Source organism: Rana temporaria, chromosome 7, assembly GCF_905171775.1.
Source record: "Rana temporaria chromosome 7, aRanTem1.1, whole genome shotgun sequence".
Classification (NCBI taxonomy): domain Eukaryota; kingdom Metazoa; phylum Chordata; class Amphibia; order Anura; family Ranidae; genus Rana; species Rana temporaria.
The window spans coordinates 200,730,802-200,747,415 of NC_053495.1; the positions used below are offsets into that span (position 1 = coordinate 200,730,802).

At 47.9% G+C, this 16,614-nt stretch overlaps 1 protein-coding gene across 1 annotated transcript in view; it reads right to left on the reverse strand.

The window, feature by feature from the left end:
* The window catches only part of NFIA (nuclear factor I A), a 455,247-nt gene extending 443,024 nt beyond the window's left edge, over window positions 1-12,223 (reverse strand). The window contains exon 1 of the mRNA XM_040360816.1: window positions 12,130-12,223. Within this exon, the coding sequence (XP_040216750.1) occupies window positions 12,130-12,132 (3 nt within the window). The 5' untranslated portion in view covers window positions 12,133-12,223. The remainder of the gene's footprint in view (window positions 1-12,129) is intronic.
* Window positions 12,224-16,614: the final 4,391 nt, after the last annotated feature.

A 16,614-nucleotide genomic window follows, 5' to 3' on the forward strand; every position in this document is an offset into this window, starting at 1 on the left:
AAAATGCGGCGCGCGTAGAACTGTCATGCCCAGAGATGGGCTCCGGTGGTTGCGGAGGTATCAGGGGGAAGGGGGATAGAGGAACCCTGGGGAGATAAGCTGAGGGACTTCAAGGGCTGTTATTCTGGTCTTCTTAAAAAGGGCGGCCGGTGGAGACATTGCCGCGGACCTCTAGCGGTGGCGGGCCGCGCACGGCAAGAAAACAGGAAAAAACGGATTTAGAAAAAAACGGATTTCCCGGGACGCAAAAAAAATTGGGAAAAGGGTCTAAATCCCGGGAATATCCCGGGAAATTCGGGACAGTTGGCAACTATGCAGGCCTAAGGCAGCTCTAGGTAAACAAGGCAAAAAAAGCAACGATTATATATACCATAATGCTACTGTGTATAGTAAATATTATAAACAATAATACTATTTTAATGAAGACTAATCGAAACGTCTATCACCATCTCAGAAAACTGCTTCGCTCACTCTCCAAGTTTCCCGCCCTCCACAGAGCACTGCAGGCTTAAGGCAGCTCTATGTAAACAAGGCCCAAAAGCAACGATTATATATACCATAATGCTGCTGATTATAGTAAACATTATAAACAATACGGTAATACATTTATATTTAGACCAATTGAAAAGTCACCCCCATCAAATCATTCCCTGCATCTATTACCTTTTGCACCACCCCCTTCCCTTTAGAATGTAAGCTCTACGAGCCGGGCCCTCCAGTCCCTTCTGTATTGAACTGTACTGTAATTGTGCTGCCCCCCCCTCTACATTGTAAAGCGCTGCGTAAACTGTTGGCGCTATATAAATCGTGTATAGTAATAATAATAATACAATTCTACTCAATCTCAACTGTTGCACTCACCCCTAGGGGTTGCCACCTGTCCGGTTTTGACCCGGACAGTCCGGGTTTTTTAAAGGGATAGTTCATCTTTACAAAAAGCCTGCCTATGCAGGTAAGGGATGTTTGTAGATTAAATCGAAGAGTCTATCCAATCTCAGGAAACTGCTTTGCTCATCCTCCAAGCCTCACTGCAGGCCTGAAGCCTCGTACACACGACCGAGAAACTCGACGGGCGAAACACATCATTTTGCTCGTCGAGTTCCTTGTGAAGCCGTCGAGAAACTCGGCGAGCCAAATTTCTCCATTCCTGTCAAGGAAATAGAGAACTTGCTCTCTTTTTGGCTCGTCGAGTTTCTCGACAGTTTCCTCAACGAAAATGTACACACGACCGGTTTCCTCTGCAAAAAAATATCTCCCAGCAAGTTTCTTGCAGGTTTTTGCCGAGAAACTTGGTCGTGTGTACGAGGCCTAAGGTTGTTCTATGTAAACAAGGCCCAAGAGCAACAATTATATATACCATAATGGCGCTGATTATAGTAAATATTATAAACTATAATACAGTTATTATTCAGGCTCCTGTTTGCTGTTCCACACCCAACAGCGAGTACAACTGTGTCACCAGTCAGTGACATTTCTCACTGAATTCTGAGGTGAAAGTTGACATATTTTTGGAGAAATCTTGCGCAGGGTGATGGAATGTGTGGCTGACATTTGCCTTCTTGTACATTACTAGGCCTACCCCCCTCTCTCTCTCCCCCTTGCAGCGGCAGCCCCGTTCCCCTCAGACTTCTTGTGGTTTGCTGTATTCTGTGAGGGGAGGTTTTGGCGCCCTTTGTCAGGCTGTGAGGCTGAGGCAGGCTTCTCTGTGCCCTCTAGGCCGCACAGTTCAGCAGCTCGCTCTCCCTCTCTCTCTCTCTCGTTGGCTCGCTCTCCCCCTTGCTCTGCTCCATTTTACTTTTTTTTTTCCCCCTCTCTCTTAAACTCCTCAGGACACCAACAGAACTTTGAAGCAGTGGAAAGTTTATGTAAATAAAACAATATTATAAAAATAAAATAGAAATAATCGAGAGGAAAGTGAAAGGCTACAAGCTGTGGAATCTGACGCCGTTGCCAGCCAAGTCTGGACCTACAAACTGCGATGTGTTTTTTTTTATTCCTCAGTCACTCCGTTTTTTAGTTATGAATACTCGAAAGAGGTTAGCTCAACTTTTCGGCTCAACTTTTTTGGGCTCGATATGGCAGTTTGGCTTGTTTGTTCGAAGGATTCATTTTAGCGTTTCCCCACACCAGTTCTTCGTAATAAACGTTTATTTCAACTGGCTTTCATGGGCTTTTTTTGAAAAATGGATGTAATTTATTATAGAACGGCAAGATTGGTACGCCGCTGCAATAGCAGAGCGTATTGTTGCAACGCAAGCTTCTCCCTTGTCCTGTTTGCTAGGTTTGTGCCGGATTCACTAAGACCCCGTTCACAACTGGTGCGATTTTTCACGCATGGCAAGAGGAATCCGTTTATTGTCTACGACATGCACAGCAGGAGGAACCCCATTAATGTCTGTGACGTGTACAGTAAGAGGAATCCCATTATTGTCTATGATATGAACGACAAGAGGAACCCCATTATTTTCTATGACATGCACGACAAGAGGAACCCCGTTAGTGTCTACGACATGCACAGTAGGAGAAACCCCATTAATGTCTGTGACGTGCACAATAAGAGGAATCCCATTATTGTCTATGACATGCACAGCAGGAGGAAACCCATTATTGTCTGTCTATGATATACCCAACAAGAGGAAGCCTTATTATTGTCTACAACATTCATTACAAGAGGAACCCCATTAATGTCTATGACATCCACAAAAAGAGGAATCCCATTATTGTCTATGATATGCTCAACAAAAGGAAGCCTTATTATAATCTAAATCAGGGGTGTCAAACTCAATTCCATTGTGGGCCGCATCAGCATTATGATTGCCCTCAAAAGGGCCGGTTGTATTTGTAAGATTAGATATCCAGCGCATCCCCTCCCCTTACATTAGATGTCAAGAGCCACCCCACCATCAGAAGTTGAGTCCCCCACTCTCCCTTACATCACAGTGCAGCCCCCCTTTCCTTATGCTGCTGCTGGGAAGAAGCTGGATGCATTGCTTGAAAGCAGAAAGTAAGGGTCTGAAGGAGGACCATAGGAGGGCTGGAGCTCTCCTGCAGCTGCAGTAGAGGTGCGAGGGCCACATGAAATGGCCTGGAGGGCTGTATTCGGCCCGCAGGCCTTGTGTTTGACACCTGTGGTCTACGACATGCACAGCAGGAGGAAACCCATTATTGTCTATGATATGCCCAACAAGAGGAAGCCTTATTATTGTCTACATCATTCATGACAGGAGGAACCCCATGTAGGGTGACCACATGTCCCAGGTTTGCCTGGGACAGTCACGCATTTTGCAGGTCTGTCACAGGCACATTCATTCCAGGACAATACAGTGTCCCAGAATGAAACTGACAAAGCCACCCCCCAGGCCAATCTGATGCCCCCAAAAAAGGCCGCCACATCACCACTTTACTCACTGACAGCACTTGTTCTGGTCGGGAATGCCTGAAGGAGCACAATCCCCTGCTTGTGATTGGAGAAATTATAAATCCCGCCTCTTGTGTCCAATCACTGTGCCGTTATTCGTTATTCGATTTTTGGGAAGGGGGGGTGTCCCTGAATGGTAGTTTGGAAATGTGGACACCCTACCCCCATGACATTCACAAAAAGAGGAATCCCATTATTGTCTATAATATGTATGACAAGGGGAACCCCATTATTGTCTACAATATGACCGACAATAGGAACCCCCATTTTTGTCTATGACGTTCATGACAAGAGGAACCCCATTATTGTTTATGACATGCACAGCATGAGGAACCCCATTAATGTCTATGACATGGTTGACACGAAGAACCCCATTATTGTCTAAGCCATTCACAGCAGGAGGAACCCCATTAATGTCCATGACACACTTGCCAAGAGAAACCCCATTATTGTCTATGACAGGCACGACAAGAGAAACTCCATTATGTCATGCACAGCAGGAGGAACAGGGCTCAAGTCCTGCGGGAACGCATGGGAAAGGAGTTCCTGCACTTTTTTCACAGCAGGAACTCAGTTCCCTTTGCAGGACTTGAGCAGCCGAGCCGCCCGAGCCAATCCTTCACTAAGCGGCGATGCCCAGCTCGAGTCGCTGTCAACTTGCTTCTTTCTAAATCCCGCGATAACTCGCGGCGGACCTCCACAATGTCTCCTGGGAACAATGACAAAAGCTCCCATTAGACATTGCGTCATCGAGGAAGTGACGGAATACCCGCACACTACCCGATGAATCCAAATACAGGAAGCGACCAGTAACATAAAGGATTACTAAGGTACAGTGGATCGAGAAAAAAAACATGCGCTTTAGTAAATATGCATATGAGCGTATCATTTTTTTATTTATTTTTTTGGTGGGGGAGTGGATCTTGGGTGGGAGTTCCCACACTTTTTTCCCCAGGACTCCTAAAGGAGGAACCCCATGAATATCCATGACATGCACAACCAGAGAAACCCCATTGTTGTCTATAACATGCACAGCAAGAGGAACCCCATTACTGTCTATGATATGGACAAGGGGGGTCCTGTTATTGTCTATGACATGCATGGGGGGATTTACTAAAATGGGAGCGTGCAAAATCTGGGAAAGACTTTTTAAAAGATAAAAAATGCATTTTATATACAATATATAGATCAGACCAAAATGAGGGACAAATGAGGAGGAAAGAGGGACATTGATCCAAATCAGGGACAGTCCCTCGAAATCAGGGACAGTTGGGAGCTATGGATTTTGCACTCTCCAATTTTAGTAAAACCCCCCCACTGTGTTCTAATATATACAGCTGGACTAAATTATGTTTTTTTTTTATCCCTTTGAATGATAATTCACTCACCTTTACTAACCAATCAGAATTCCAACTGTGTCGCCCCAGGTCGGACGACATGTCAAATTACATGTTAGTCATTGAGATCCATTTTAATGCTCCGACTTCAGGAAAGGTTCTTGTACTACTTCAAGGCGACTTCTAGGTGACTTGTACCCATTGGTTTCAATGGAAGCCGCCTCCAAGTCGGATCCCCTGTCTTAACTAAAGCAACTTACCAGGAAGAGAAACTAGTTTTCTCAGGCAAACCCCTTTCCCCCCACAGAGCTGATTGTTGTTTGATTGGCCACAGCCAAAGTCGCCTGTCCAGGAGGCAACTTGAAGTTGCCTTGTAAGTCGCCCCAACTCGCGCTGAAGTCGCACACAAAGTCTTGTTGCCCCTGTGTGAACTGGCTCTAAATCAAACCAGTACAAGACAGATTCTGATTGGCTGCTAAGAGTTACTATACTTAAAGAGGAGTTCCACCCAAATTTGGAACTTCCTCTTAACCCACTCCTCTCCCCCTTACATGCCACATTTGGCATGTAATTTTTTTGGGGGGGGAGTGGGGGCTTCAGGAGAAGGGGACTTCCTGTCCCACTTCCTCCTTCCGCCGAGGGGCTGAAAAGGCGATTAGCTTAATCGCCTTTTCACAGCCCCTCCCTGTAGGTGAGCGCCTGTTCAATCGGACGGGGCCGCGCCGCTCGCGCATGCGCACTGCCGCTCGCGCATGCGCAGTGGGTGCCCGACCGTGAAGCCGAAAGCTGTCACTGCCGGGTGCCCACACTAAGAATAAAGACGCCGGACGGCGAGGGGGGGCGAGGAGCGGAGCCCCGGCCGGCGCGTCGCTGGAACGTGGAGTAGGTAAGTGTCAGTTTATTAAAAGCCAGCAGCTACACTTTTTGTAGCTGCTGACTTTTAATAAACTTAAAAAAAAGGTGGAAAACCCCTTTAAGAATAGAAACTTTTTATTGAAGAAGGCCGTAGAGCAAATACAATGCAAAAAGACAAAAAAAAAATCAATTTGCAGCATAGGAAAAAAAAAAAAAGCGACACTATAGCTTTTTATTGAGCTGTTAAAGTGGAAATATGAAGGCGGATCAGTCAGGAGGGGTCCTGGGGAGGCTTCGCCTCGAATGCCCGCTGGAAATAACTTCTTCCCGGGCTTCTCCTGGCTCCCTGCCCGGTATTGCATTTACTATCCACTATATGCTAACTACTTCCACATATATAGATAGAATTATATGGGAGAGCAGGTCACTGGGGTGTCCTGAGTACACCTCATGCTCGAAAATAACTTTGCGGCCAATTCAAGTGGGGTGGGGGGGGGGGGGGTCGCTACAACAACAGAGCATTTTGCAAATACCGTTAACTACTATGTGCAAAAAAATTAGAATTTCCAAACTTTTTGTAGCGACGGTATTTTTTTTTTTTATTCTAGTTGCGGCTGGGGTTCCCAGTGAGACGTGAAGTTTTGCAAAATAAACAAAAAAAAGAGGGAAAGTTATTAAAGGCGGTGGGGGCGGGGGGTTGTGGTGGTGGTAGTAGTAGGGGGGGGGGGGGGGGGGGGTGGGGTAGCTGTCACAATATGCAGCCTATGGAAAGATGTTGTGATTGCAAGGCGGAGATAAATCACTCTTGAAAGGTTCTCCAAGGAAAGTTATGGCCTCCATTGCCCCGTCTAATAGACACCTTGTAACCTTCTTAAATGCAAACTGCAAAAAGCATTTCAGGAGATGCAATGATTAATGCGTGATTTATAACAGCGAGGGGAAGAATGCAAAGATCAGAGGCTGGCTCCTAATTACAGGGGAGGATGGGGGGGGTTGGGGCCCTTCTCTAAAAGTCACTAATGTATGGAGCTGTAAGAGGTATAGCACACACACTCATATATATATATATATATACACACAGAAGGACGCAGCACCGCTCTGCAGCCTGGAGAGTACATAATGATAAATAGCACTGCATGCACTGACTGGCATCTTATATATTTGAATCTATCGATCGCTAATGTACATGCACTGTGGAATATTCCTGCTTACAGGACGACCCATTTGAAGACACAACGTTCTCACCTATTGCACAGCACAGGATGATAATGTAACCCACGCCACGCCAAGACAAGCTCCGTATATACCGCACGCCATGGCCACTGACGCAGCACATTTTTTTTTTGCACAGAGAAGAACAATGCTATAGTGCAAGTCTGCATGGATTCTTGTCTCGGCGTATTAATTATTTAGAGCTCTGTACAAAATGATATGGAAAGGTTACCTGCCCTGCAATCACTGCACTATGACCAGCCCCACTGGGATCCTGGATGGGACCAACTTTGTACATTGTGTTGGAAAATGTTGTACATTGTAAAGGATGCAATGTTGCATTGTGTATCATAACACCTAAAGCTCAATGTTATTTTTATTTTTACAGTATTATTATTATTATTATACAGGATTTATATAGCACCAACAGTTTGTGTAGCACTTTTCACACTTGAATGTTTTTTTGCCCGTTTCTCTACGCCAGGGATCCTCAAACTATGGCCCTCCAGCTGTTGTAGAACTACACATCCCATGAGGCAATGTAAAACTCTGACACTCACAGACATGACTAGGCATGATGGGAATTGTAGTTCCTGAACAACTGGAGGGCCGTAGTTTGAAGACCTATGCTCTATGCCTTTCTACGCTCAACAGGCAGAGTCCTATTCTATTTTGGCCCCATTCAAAATTGCACGTTTAGTCCTCCTACTCTCTACACCAGGGGTCTCCAAACTTTCTAAACAAAGGGCGGGTTTTCTATCATTCAGACTTTAGAGGGGCCGGACTGTGGCCAGTGGGAGTAGAAAATGTCCTGGTGTCGGTAATGACGCCCTATCCTTTGGGTTAATGGGAGGTACAGTATAGTGCCCCATCCTTTGGGTCAATGGGTGGTACAGTATAGTGCCCCATCCTTTGGGTCAATGGGTGGTACAGTATAGTGTCCCATCCTTTGGGTCAATGGGTGGTACAGTATAGTGCCCCATCCTTTGGGTCAATGGGAGGTACAGAATAGTGCCCCATCCTTTGGGTCAATGGGTGGTACAGTATAGTGTCCCATCCTTTGGGTCAATGGGTGGTACAGTATAGTGCCCCATCCTTTGCGTCAATGGGTGGTACAGTATAGTGCCCCATCCTTTGGATCTATGTGAGGTACAGTATAGTGCCCCATCCTTCATTGGTGTCAGTGGGAGGAATAGTGTCCAGCCATTGGTATCAGTGGGAGGAATAGTGTGCCATCATTGGTGTCAGTGGGAGGAATAGTGTCCCACCATTGGTATCAGTGGGAGGAATAGTGTCCTATCATTGGTATCAGTGGGAGGAATAGTGCCCCATCATTGGTATCAGTGGGAGGAATAGTGTCCCGCCATTGGTATCAGTGGGAGGAATAGTGTCCCATCATTGGTATCAGTAGGAGGAATAGTGTTCCATCATTGATATCAGTGGGAGAAATAGTGCCCCCCTTATCATTGGTATCAGTGGAAGGGCCAGATAAAGGCAAGCAAAGGGCCACATCCGGCCCCCGAGCCAGTTTAGAGACCAGGTGGGCAACAAGGATTTGATGGACATACAGAGCCATGGCTTGGGAGTGTGCCTGCTTGGGTGCCCCCAGATCCAGCTCTGGGGGCACCCCGGCAGGAGGGAGGGGCCAGGAGCACTAGCAGAGGTCCCGAGAAGAGGAGAATCCGCGCTGTTCTGTACAAATCCATTGCACAAAGCAGCATCTCCATTGAAGTCAATAGGACCATAGGAAACCATGTTAAATGGACTGTAGTGTGTTTCTGCAAAGCGCACCAAAAGACGCATAGGTGTGAACCAGGCCTAACACCTGCGTGCACTGTGGGACCGCACAAATTCCTGCAGTGACAATCTACTGCACAGAAAAAAGGCGGGACTCGCGGGCGGGTGCCTTTAATTCTAATGGCACGCCGCCTGCACTGGAAATCGCACCCGCACTGTACCCGCGGTTCCCATGCGGGGCTGTGATTTCTAAAGTACAGAGGGTCCCTGACTTACGAACTACTCCTACTTACGAACAGGACGCTGCGGGGACCGTCTGCCATTCTGCGCATGCGCGGCCAGACGGAGCCTCGGAAAATGTCGGAAATGTCTTAAATTGCCGTTCTGTGCATGCTCGGCCCCGATTTACGAACATTTACGGATTACAAACAACAGGAAAGTCCCCAACTCGTTCGTAAGTCCGGGACCCCCTGTAGTGCAGGGACTTCTTTCCTGCCTTTCACGGGGGGCACAGCAGCCCATTTAAAGAAATAGGTTTTGTCGCGCCCGTGCAAACTGCGGCCCCACGCGTAGATGTGAACCTAGTCTAAGGGCCAGATTCTGGTACATTCTGCGGCGGCGGCGCGTAAGCTATTTACACTACGCCGCCACAACTTACAGGAGCAAGTGCCGTATTACCCAAACACTTGCTCCGTAAGTTGCGTCGGCGTAGTGTAAATGGCCCGGCGTATGGCCGCGTAATTCAATGGGGGCGGCTTGTATTCAAATTAAGCGCGCCCCCGCGCCGATTGAACTGCGCTTGCGCCGGGCTGTAAAATAGCCCAGTGCGCATGCTCCAGCTCACGACGGAAAACGTCAATGACGCCGACGTGAGCGTCATTGACGTAAAGTCGTATTCAAGAACGACTTAGGAAAACGACGTAACCGACGGAAAAAGCCGACGCGGACCCGACGCCATACTTAACATGGCATACGGCGGACTGGCGTAAGGTTACCCCTCATATAGCAGGGGTAACCTTTACGCCTACGGAAACGACGACTACGCAACGCAAATTCGTTCGGGAATCGGCGTATCAGGCTCATTTGCATAGTCAAATGAGAACTGAACGTAAACGCCACCTAGCGGCCGGCGTCGCATTACATCTAAGATCCGACGGTGTAAGTGACTTACACCTGTCGGATCTTGGCTGTATCTATGTGAAAATGATTCTAGGAATCACTCGCATAGATACCCGGGCTCAGAAACAGAGATACGACGGTGTTTCCTGAGATACTCCGTCGTAACTCTTCTGAAAATCTGGCCCTAAGTCCCTATTTATACCATAGCAATTTAAAAACGCATGCAAAACCGCGGTTTTTTTTTTTTGCACTTTTTTTTCCGAAATGTATATTTATCATGTGACCACGGAATAAAGCTGCGGACCCTTTCCAGGGAATCTTTGGTGTTCTGATGACATTTTTTTTTTCCACTTTGCGAAACGCAGTGTCGCGTTTGCAGTGCCCATTCCTTGTTAATGGCAACCCAAATGCGGAACGCAGACGCGCGTTTAGCCGCGCAAACAAACACAGTGGGCGATGTGCAAAAAAAAAATTGAAAAGCTACACAAGCTACGTTGTAGGGTGGCCTATTAACCACTCCTGGACCGCCGCATGTACATTTACGTCGGCAGAATGGCACGGACAGACACATTGGCGTACCTGTACGTCCCTGCCTAGACGTGGGTCGGGGGTCCGATCGGGACCCCCCCCCCCGTACATGCGGCGGTTCCCGTGGCTTCAGGAGCGATCCGGGACGAGGGCGTGGCTATTCGTTTCTAGCCGCCCCCTCTCGATCGGTCCCCAGAGCTGAAGGACGGGGAGAGCCGTATGTAAACACGGCTTCCCCGTGCTTCACTGTGGCGGCTGCATCGATCGTGTGATCCCTTTTATAGGGAGACACGATCGATGACATCAGACCTACAGCCACACCCCCCTACTGTTGTAAACACACACTAGGTGAACCCTAACTCCTACAGCGCCCCCTGTGGTTAACTCCCAAACTGCAACTGTCATTTTCACAATAAACAATGCAATTTAAATGCATTTTTTGCTGTGAAAATGACAATTGTCCCAAAAATGTGTCAAAATTGTCCGAAGTGTCCGCCATAATGTCGCAGTCACGAAAAAAATCGCTAATCGTCGCCATTAGTAGTAAAAAAAAAAAAAAAAAAAAAAACTATCCCCTATTTTGTAAACGCTATAAATTTTGTGCAAACCAATTGATAAACGCTTATTGCGATTTTTTTTAACCAAAAATAGGTAGAAGAATACGTCGGCCTAAACTGAGGGAAAAAAATAAATTTTATATATGTTTTTGGGGGATATTTATTACAGCAAAAAGTAAAAAATATTGAATTTTTTTCAAAATTGTCGCTCTTTTTTTGTTTATAGCGCAAAAAAATAAAAACCGCAGAGGCGATCAAATACCACCAAAAGAAAGCTCTATTTGTGGGGAAAAAAGGACGTCAATTTTGTTTGGGAGCCACGTCGCACGACCGCGCAATTGTCAGTTAAAGCGACGCAGTGACGGAAGCTGAAATTTCGCCTGGGCACGAAGGGGGTTTATGTGCCCAGTAAGCAAGTGGTTAAAATAAACATGATGCGCGTTGTGCGAACGAACGTCCGAAAAAAAAAACAAAGCGCGTCTGTAAAGCGCTAAATGTGAATGGGGCCTAATGCATTCTCTTTGCACTGGTCAGAGAAAAGAAGACTGTGTCTGCATGTCTCAAGCTGCCGCAGGAAGGGGGCCCCCCCTCCCCACATTCCCAGCAAAACTTCATGCGAAGTCTGGCTGCAAAAAAAAAAATACAGCACAGCCTCGCGCCACCTGATTGGCCTTCACACCTATCCGTCAAGCGCGCCCCGGAACTGGATTGGCTAAAGCGCACGCCGTCTAGACTGAGCCCCCCCACCTCGGAACCTGATTGGCCACCTTCCCTTTCCATCAAACGCGTCCCGGAAGCGGATTGGCTTAAGCGCACTCCGTCTAGAATGAGCCGCATCCCACTGGATGAGCCTGATTGGCCACCTTCCCTTTCCATCAAACGCGTCCCGGAAGCGGATTGGCTTAAGCGCACGCCGGCTAGAATGATCCGCATCCCACTTGGAGCCTGATTGGCCACCTTCCCTTTCCATCAAACGCGTCCCGGAAGCGGATTGGATAAAGCGCACGATCTGCAGCAGACTGGTCCTCCCCAGGCCGGGGAGGGAGGCGGTGCTGCCTCTGCTGCTGCTGCTGCTCCCCCTCTCTCTTCTCTCTCCAGTACTTCCCCTCCCTTCCCCCGGCCGAGATCGAGCAATTGCAAAATGTGCCGAGCTCAGCAATTCTCCACATGCACTAAAAAGAAAAAGGAAATAAATACACCCGGACTTCTTTTTTTTTTGGTGCATTAATTCTTCCGCAGCACCTAACCCTCCCCTCCACCACACACACAGCGATCTCCCCCCCCCCCCCCCAGGCATGCCCCCCCCCCACCACCACCATGCATACAGAATACAAAAACAGAGAAAAGTGAATTGCAGTCCACGTACCATGGCGCATGCAAAGTGTGAGGTACGGGGGCGCTCTACAAGGCTCGGGTCGGTGGCGGTGGCTTCATTTTTTTTCTCACACCTTTTACAAACAGCCTGCAAAAGTTGGCATCAGCCCCGGAAGGAGGAGGAGGAGAAGGCTGGGCACGGGCACTTCCTCTGGGCGGCCGGTGGGGGGCGCTCTGCTCTGCCTTGGATGGATTAGTATTTATTTTTAGCTGATCCGGGATGGGGGAGGGGGAAAGGGAGAGGAGGAGGGGGGGGGGGTCAATTTGCACAAGTTGCAATCTCTCCCTTCTGTTTCCGCAATCGCTGCAATTTGCATAGTTGCAGGGATCAGCCAATGGGAGGCCGGGGCAAGGTTCTCCGAGGGAGGGGGGCAAAGGCCCATGGAGGGGGGGGCAGTGACTGTGCTCAGAGCTGCAGGCTGGACATTGCTTCAGTCTCTTCTCCTCTCCAAACAACACAGCCATGAATGGCACTCCGGGGGCAGCGGATGTTCCAGTTCTAGGTGGGCGCAGGCAGGATTTGGGGGGGTGGGTCAAAGTGGACCTAAAACTTTCTTTTTTTTTCTGTAGGTTAAGGAAGGGTTAAAAAATAAATGCACCCTAAGATCGCGTTTGCAAGAAAGGTTTAAAAAAAAAAAATTGCACCCTACAACCGCGTTTACAAGGAAGGGTTTTAAAAATAAATGCACCCTAAGATCGCGTTTGCAAGGAAGGGTTAAAAAATAAATGAACCCTAAGATCGCGTTTGCAAGGAAGGGTTAAAAAATAAATGCACCCTAAGACCGCGTTTGCAAGGAAGGGTTTTAAAAATAAATGCGCCCTAAGATCGCGTTTGCAAGGAAGGGTTAAAAAATAAATGCACCCTAAGATCGTGTTTGCAAGGCACCCTAAGATCACGTTTGCATGGAAGGGTTAAAAAATAAATGCACCCTAAGATCGCGTTTGCAAGGAAGGGTTTTAAAAATAAATGCGCCCTAAGATCGCGTTTGCAAGGAAGGGTTAAAAAATAAATGCGCCCTACGACCGCATTTGCAAGGAAGGGTTTTAAAAATAAATGCGCCCTAAGATCGCGTTTGCAAGGAAGGGTTAAAAAATAAATGCACCCTAAGATCGCGTTTGCAAGGAAGGGTTTTAAAAATAAATGCGCCCTAAGATCGCGTTTGCAAGAAAGGTTTAAAAAAAAAAAATTGCAGCCTACAACCGCGTTTGCAAGGAAGGGTTAAAAAATAAATGCGCCCTAAGATCGCGTTTGCAAGGAAGGGTTTTAAAAATAAATGCGCCCTAAGATCGCGTTTGCAAGGCACCCTAAGATCGCGTTTGCAAGGAAGGGTTAAAAAATAAATGCACCCTAAGATCGCGTTTGCAAGGAAGGGTTAAAAAATAAATGCGCCCTAAGACCGCGTTTGCAAGGAAGGGTTAAAAAATAAATGCGCCCTACGACCGCGTTTGCAAGGAAGGGTTAAAAAATAAATGCGCCCTAAGATCGCGTTTGCAAGGAAGGGTTTTAAAAATAAATGCGCCCTAAGATCGCGTTTGCAAGGAAGGGTTAAAAAATAAATGCGCCCTACGACCGCATTTGCAAGGAAGGGTTAAAAAATAAATGCGCCCTACGACCGCGTTTGCAAGGAAGGGTTAAAAAATAAATGCGCCCTAAGATCGTGTTTGCAAGGAAGGGTTAAAAAATAAATGCGCCCTACGACCGCGTTTGCAAAGAAGGGTTAAAAAATAAATGCGCCCTAAGATCGCGTTTGCAAGGAAGGGTTAAAAAATAAATGCGCCCTACGACCGCGTTTGCAAGGAAGGGTTAAAAAATAAATGCGCCCTAAGATCGCGTTTGCAAGGAAGGGTTAAAAAATAAATGCGCCCTACGACCGCGTTTGCAAGGAAGGGTTACAAAATAAATGCACCCTAAAGCCGTAATCGCGTCTGCGTAACGTATTCCTGTTTTTTTTAGCGCATGCTTTTACTTAAATGGGCTTCCGTGTGCGTGACAAACGCGCCAAAGTAGTTTCTGAACTTTTTTTTTTTTTGCAGGTTAAGGAGGGGTCAAAAATAAACGCACCCTCAGACTGCAATCGCAAGGAAGGTTTAAAAACGAATGCACCCTAAGATCGCATTTGCAAGGAAGGGTTAAAAAATAAATGCGCCCTACGACCGCGTTTGCAAGGAAGGGTTAAAAAATAAATGCGCCCTACGACCGCGTTTGCAAGGAATCCAAGGTTCCACTGTAAGATACATGATATATAGCGAGCCCTTGTGAGCCAATGCGTTTCGCTGTTAAGCCTCGCCAGGACACATTCGGGGGTTCGTCGGTTGCAAAGGGGAACGGGTCTCACCATCTAGAATAAAACATATGTGGTTATAATTATGATAACAATAACACACATCTTTAACCACTTAAGGACCGCCTCCCGCACATATACGTCGGCAGAATGGCATGGCTGGGCACAAGCACGTACAGGTACGTTGCCTATAAGAGCCCAGCCGTGGGTCGCGAGCGAGCGCCGCCGGCGACCTAATCCGAAGCTCCGTGAACGCGGACGCGGGACCCGATCGCCGCCGCTGTCCCGCGATTGGTCACAGGAGCTAAAGAACGGGGAGAGGTGAGTGTAAACACACCTTCCCTGTTCTTCACAGTGGCACTGTCATTGATCGTCTGTTCCCTGATATAGGGAAAGACGATCAATGACGTCACACGCTCAGCCCCGCCCCCCTACAGTTAGAAACACAGATGAGGTCACACTTTAAACCCTATAGTGCCCCCTAGTGGTTAACTCCTTTTGTTATACTGTATGTCTGTGTGTGTACACTGTGTATGTATACTGTGTGTGTGTATACTGTGTGGCCCCATAATCTATTGCCTGGGGGCCCCATAATCTCCTATTGTCTGGGGGCCCCATAATCTCCTATTGCCCAGGGCACATCATCTCCTATTGCCCAGGGCCCATAATCTCCTATTGCCTGGGGGCCCCATGATCTCCTATTGCCTGGGGGCCATAATCTCCTAATGCCCAGGGCCCATAATCTCCTATTGCCCGGGGGCCCAATGATCTCCTAATGCCCAGGGCCCATAATCTCCTATTGCCCGGGGGCCCCATGATCTCCTATTGCCTGGGGGCCATTATCTCCTATTGCTCGGGGGTCCATAATCTCCTATTGCCCGGGGGCCCCATGATCTATTGCCTGGGGGCCATAATCTCCTGTTGCCCGGGGGCCCAAAGAACTCCTATTGCCCGGGGGCCCCATGATCTCCTATTGCTCGGGGGCCCCATGATCTCCTATTGCTCAGGGGCCCAATGATCTCCTATTGCCCGGCACCCATGATCTCCTATTGACCAGGGCCCATAATCTCCTATTGCCCGGGGGCCATAATCTCCTATTGCCCAGGGGCCCAATGATCTCCTATTGCCCAGGGGCCCCATGATCTCCTATTGCTCGGGGGCTCCATGATCTCCTATTGCCCGGGGGCCATAATCTCCTATTGCCCGGGGCCCATGATCTCCTATTGCCCGGGGCCCATAATCTCCTATTGCCCAGGGGCCATAATCTCCTATTGCTCGGGGCCCATAATTTCCTATTTCCCGGGGCCCATAATCTCCTATTGCCCAGGGGCCCCATGATCTCCTATTGCCCGGGGGCCCCATGAGTTGTCAGTCCGCCCCTTTTGCCCTATGTTAATGATGGCCCTGACTTCAGGTGAATCCTTCTGGTCCGTGTGTTTTAAATGGCAGTGATTGATTCACCACCAAAGAATGTTCGGTGAAAGTCACATTCACTGCTTTATAAATAAGCGCCGGGTCACACAGATAGATGGCCCTTGGAAGGGCATTATTGCTTACCATGAACTTAATAAAAAAAAAATTAGCGCTGAAATCACCGCGCCAAAATTTCCTGCTGACTCCCGTCATCGTAAAAAAACAAATGGACCTCCTTCTTATCCCGTTAGAAGGACCTCGGAGCCCGAGTCACGCCAACAGAGAACCAACGGCGAGTGTTACTGCATTGCTTCTCTCCAGCTATGAAAATAGTGATATTTTCCATAGTAACTTCATGTTTGTTTTTATTTTATTACCAGAAATATGGAGGAATTCGGTTGCGATGGCAGCGGAACATTACATTCTTCTTAACAAGCACCATTTGGTTTTAATGGTTTGTGCTTTGTTATTTGTATCACTTTTTGTTGCTGTTGCTGAGTATTGGAGGTGTCTGTCCAGGAAGGACGTCGTGTGACGTGCAGATGACCGTCCACCTTCGTTCTCTTTAATAGAAGCATTATTAGGGCTAGGGTTGTCCCAATACCGATATCGGGACCGATTCCGAGTATTTGCGGGAGTACTTGTACTCCCGCAAATACCCCCGATACCGAAATAGAATACTTGCATACCCCCCCCCCCCCCCCGCCGACGCCGCCGCTACGCCGCAAACCCGCCGCATCCCGCTTGGTTAATACGGGCGGGGAACATTACAGCTTTCATTT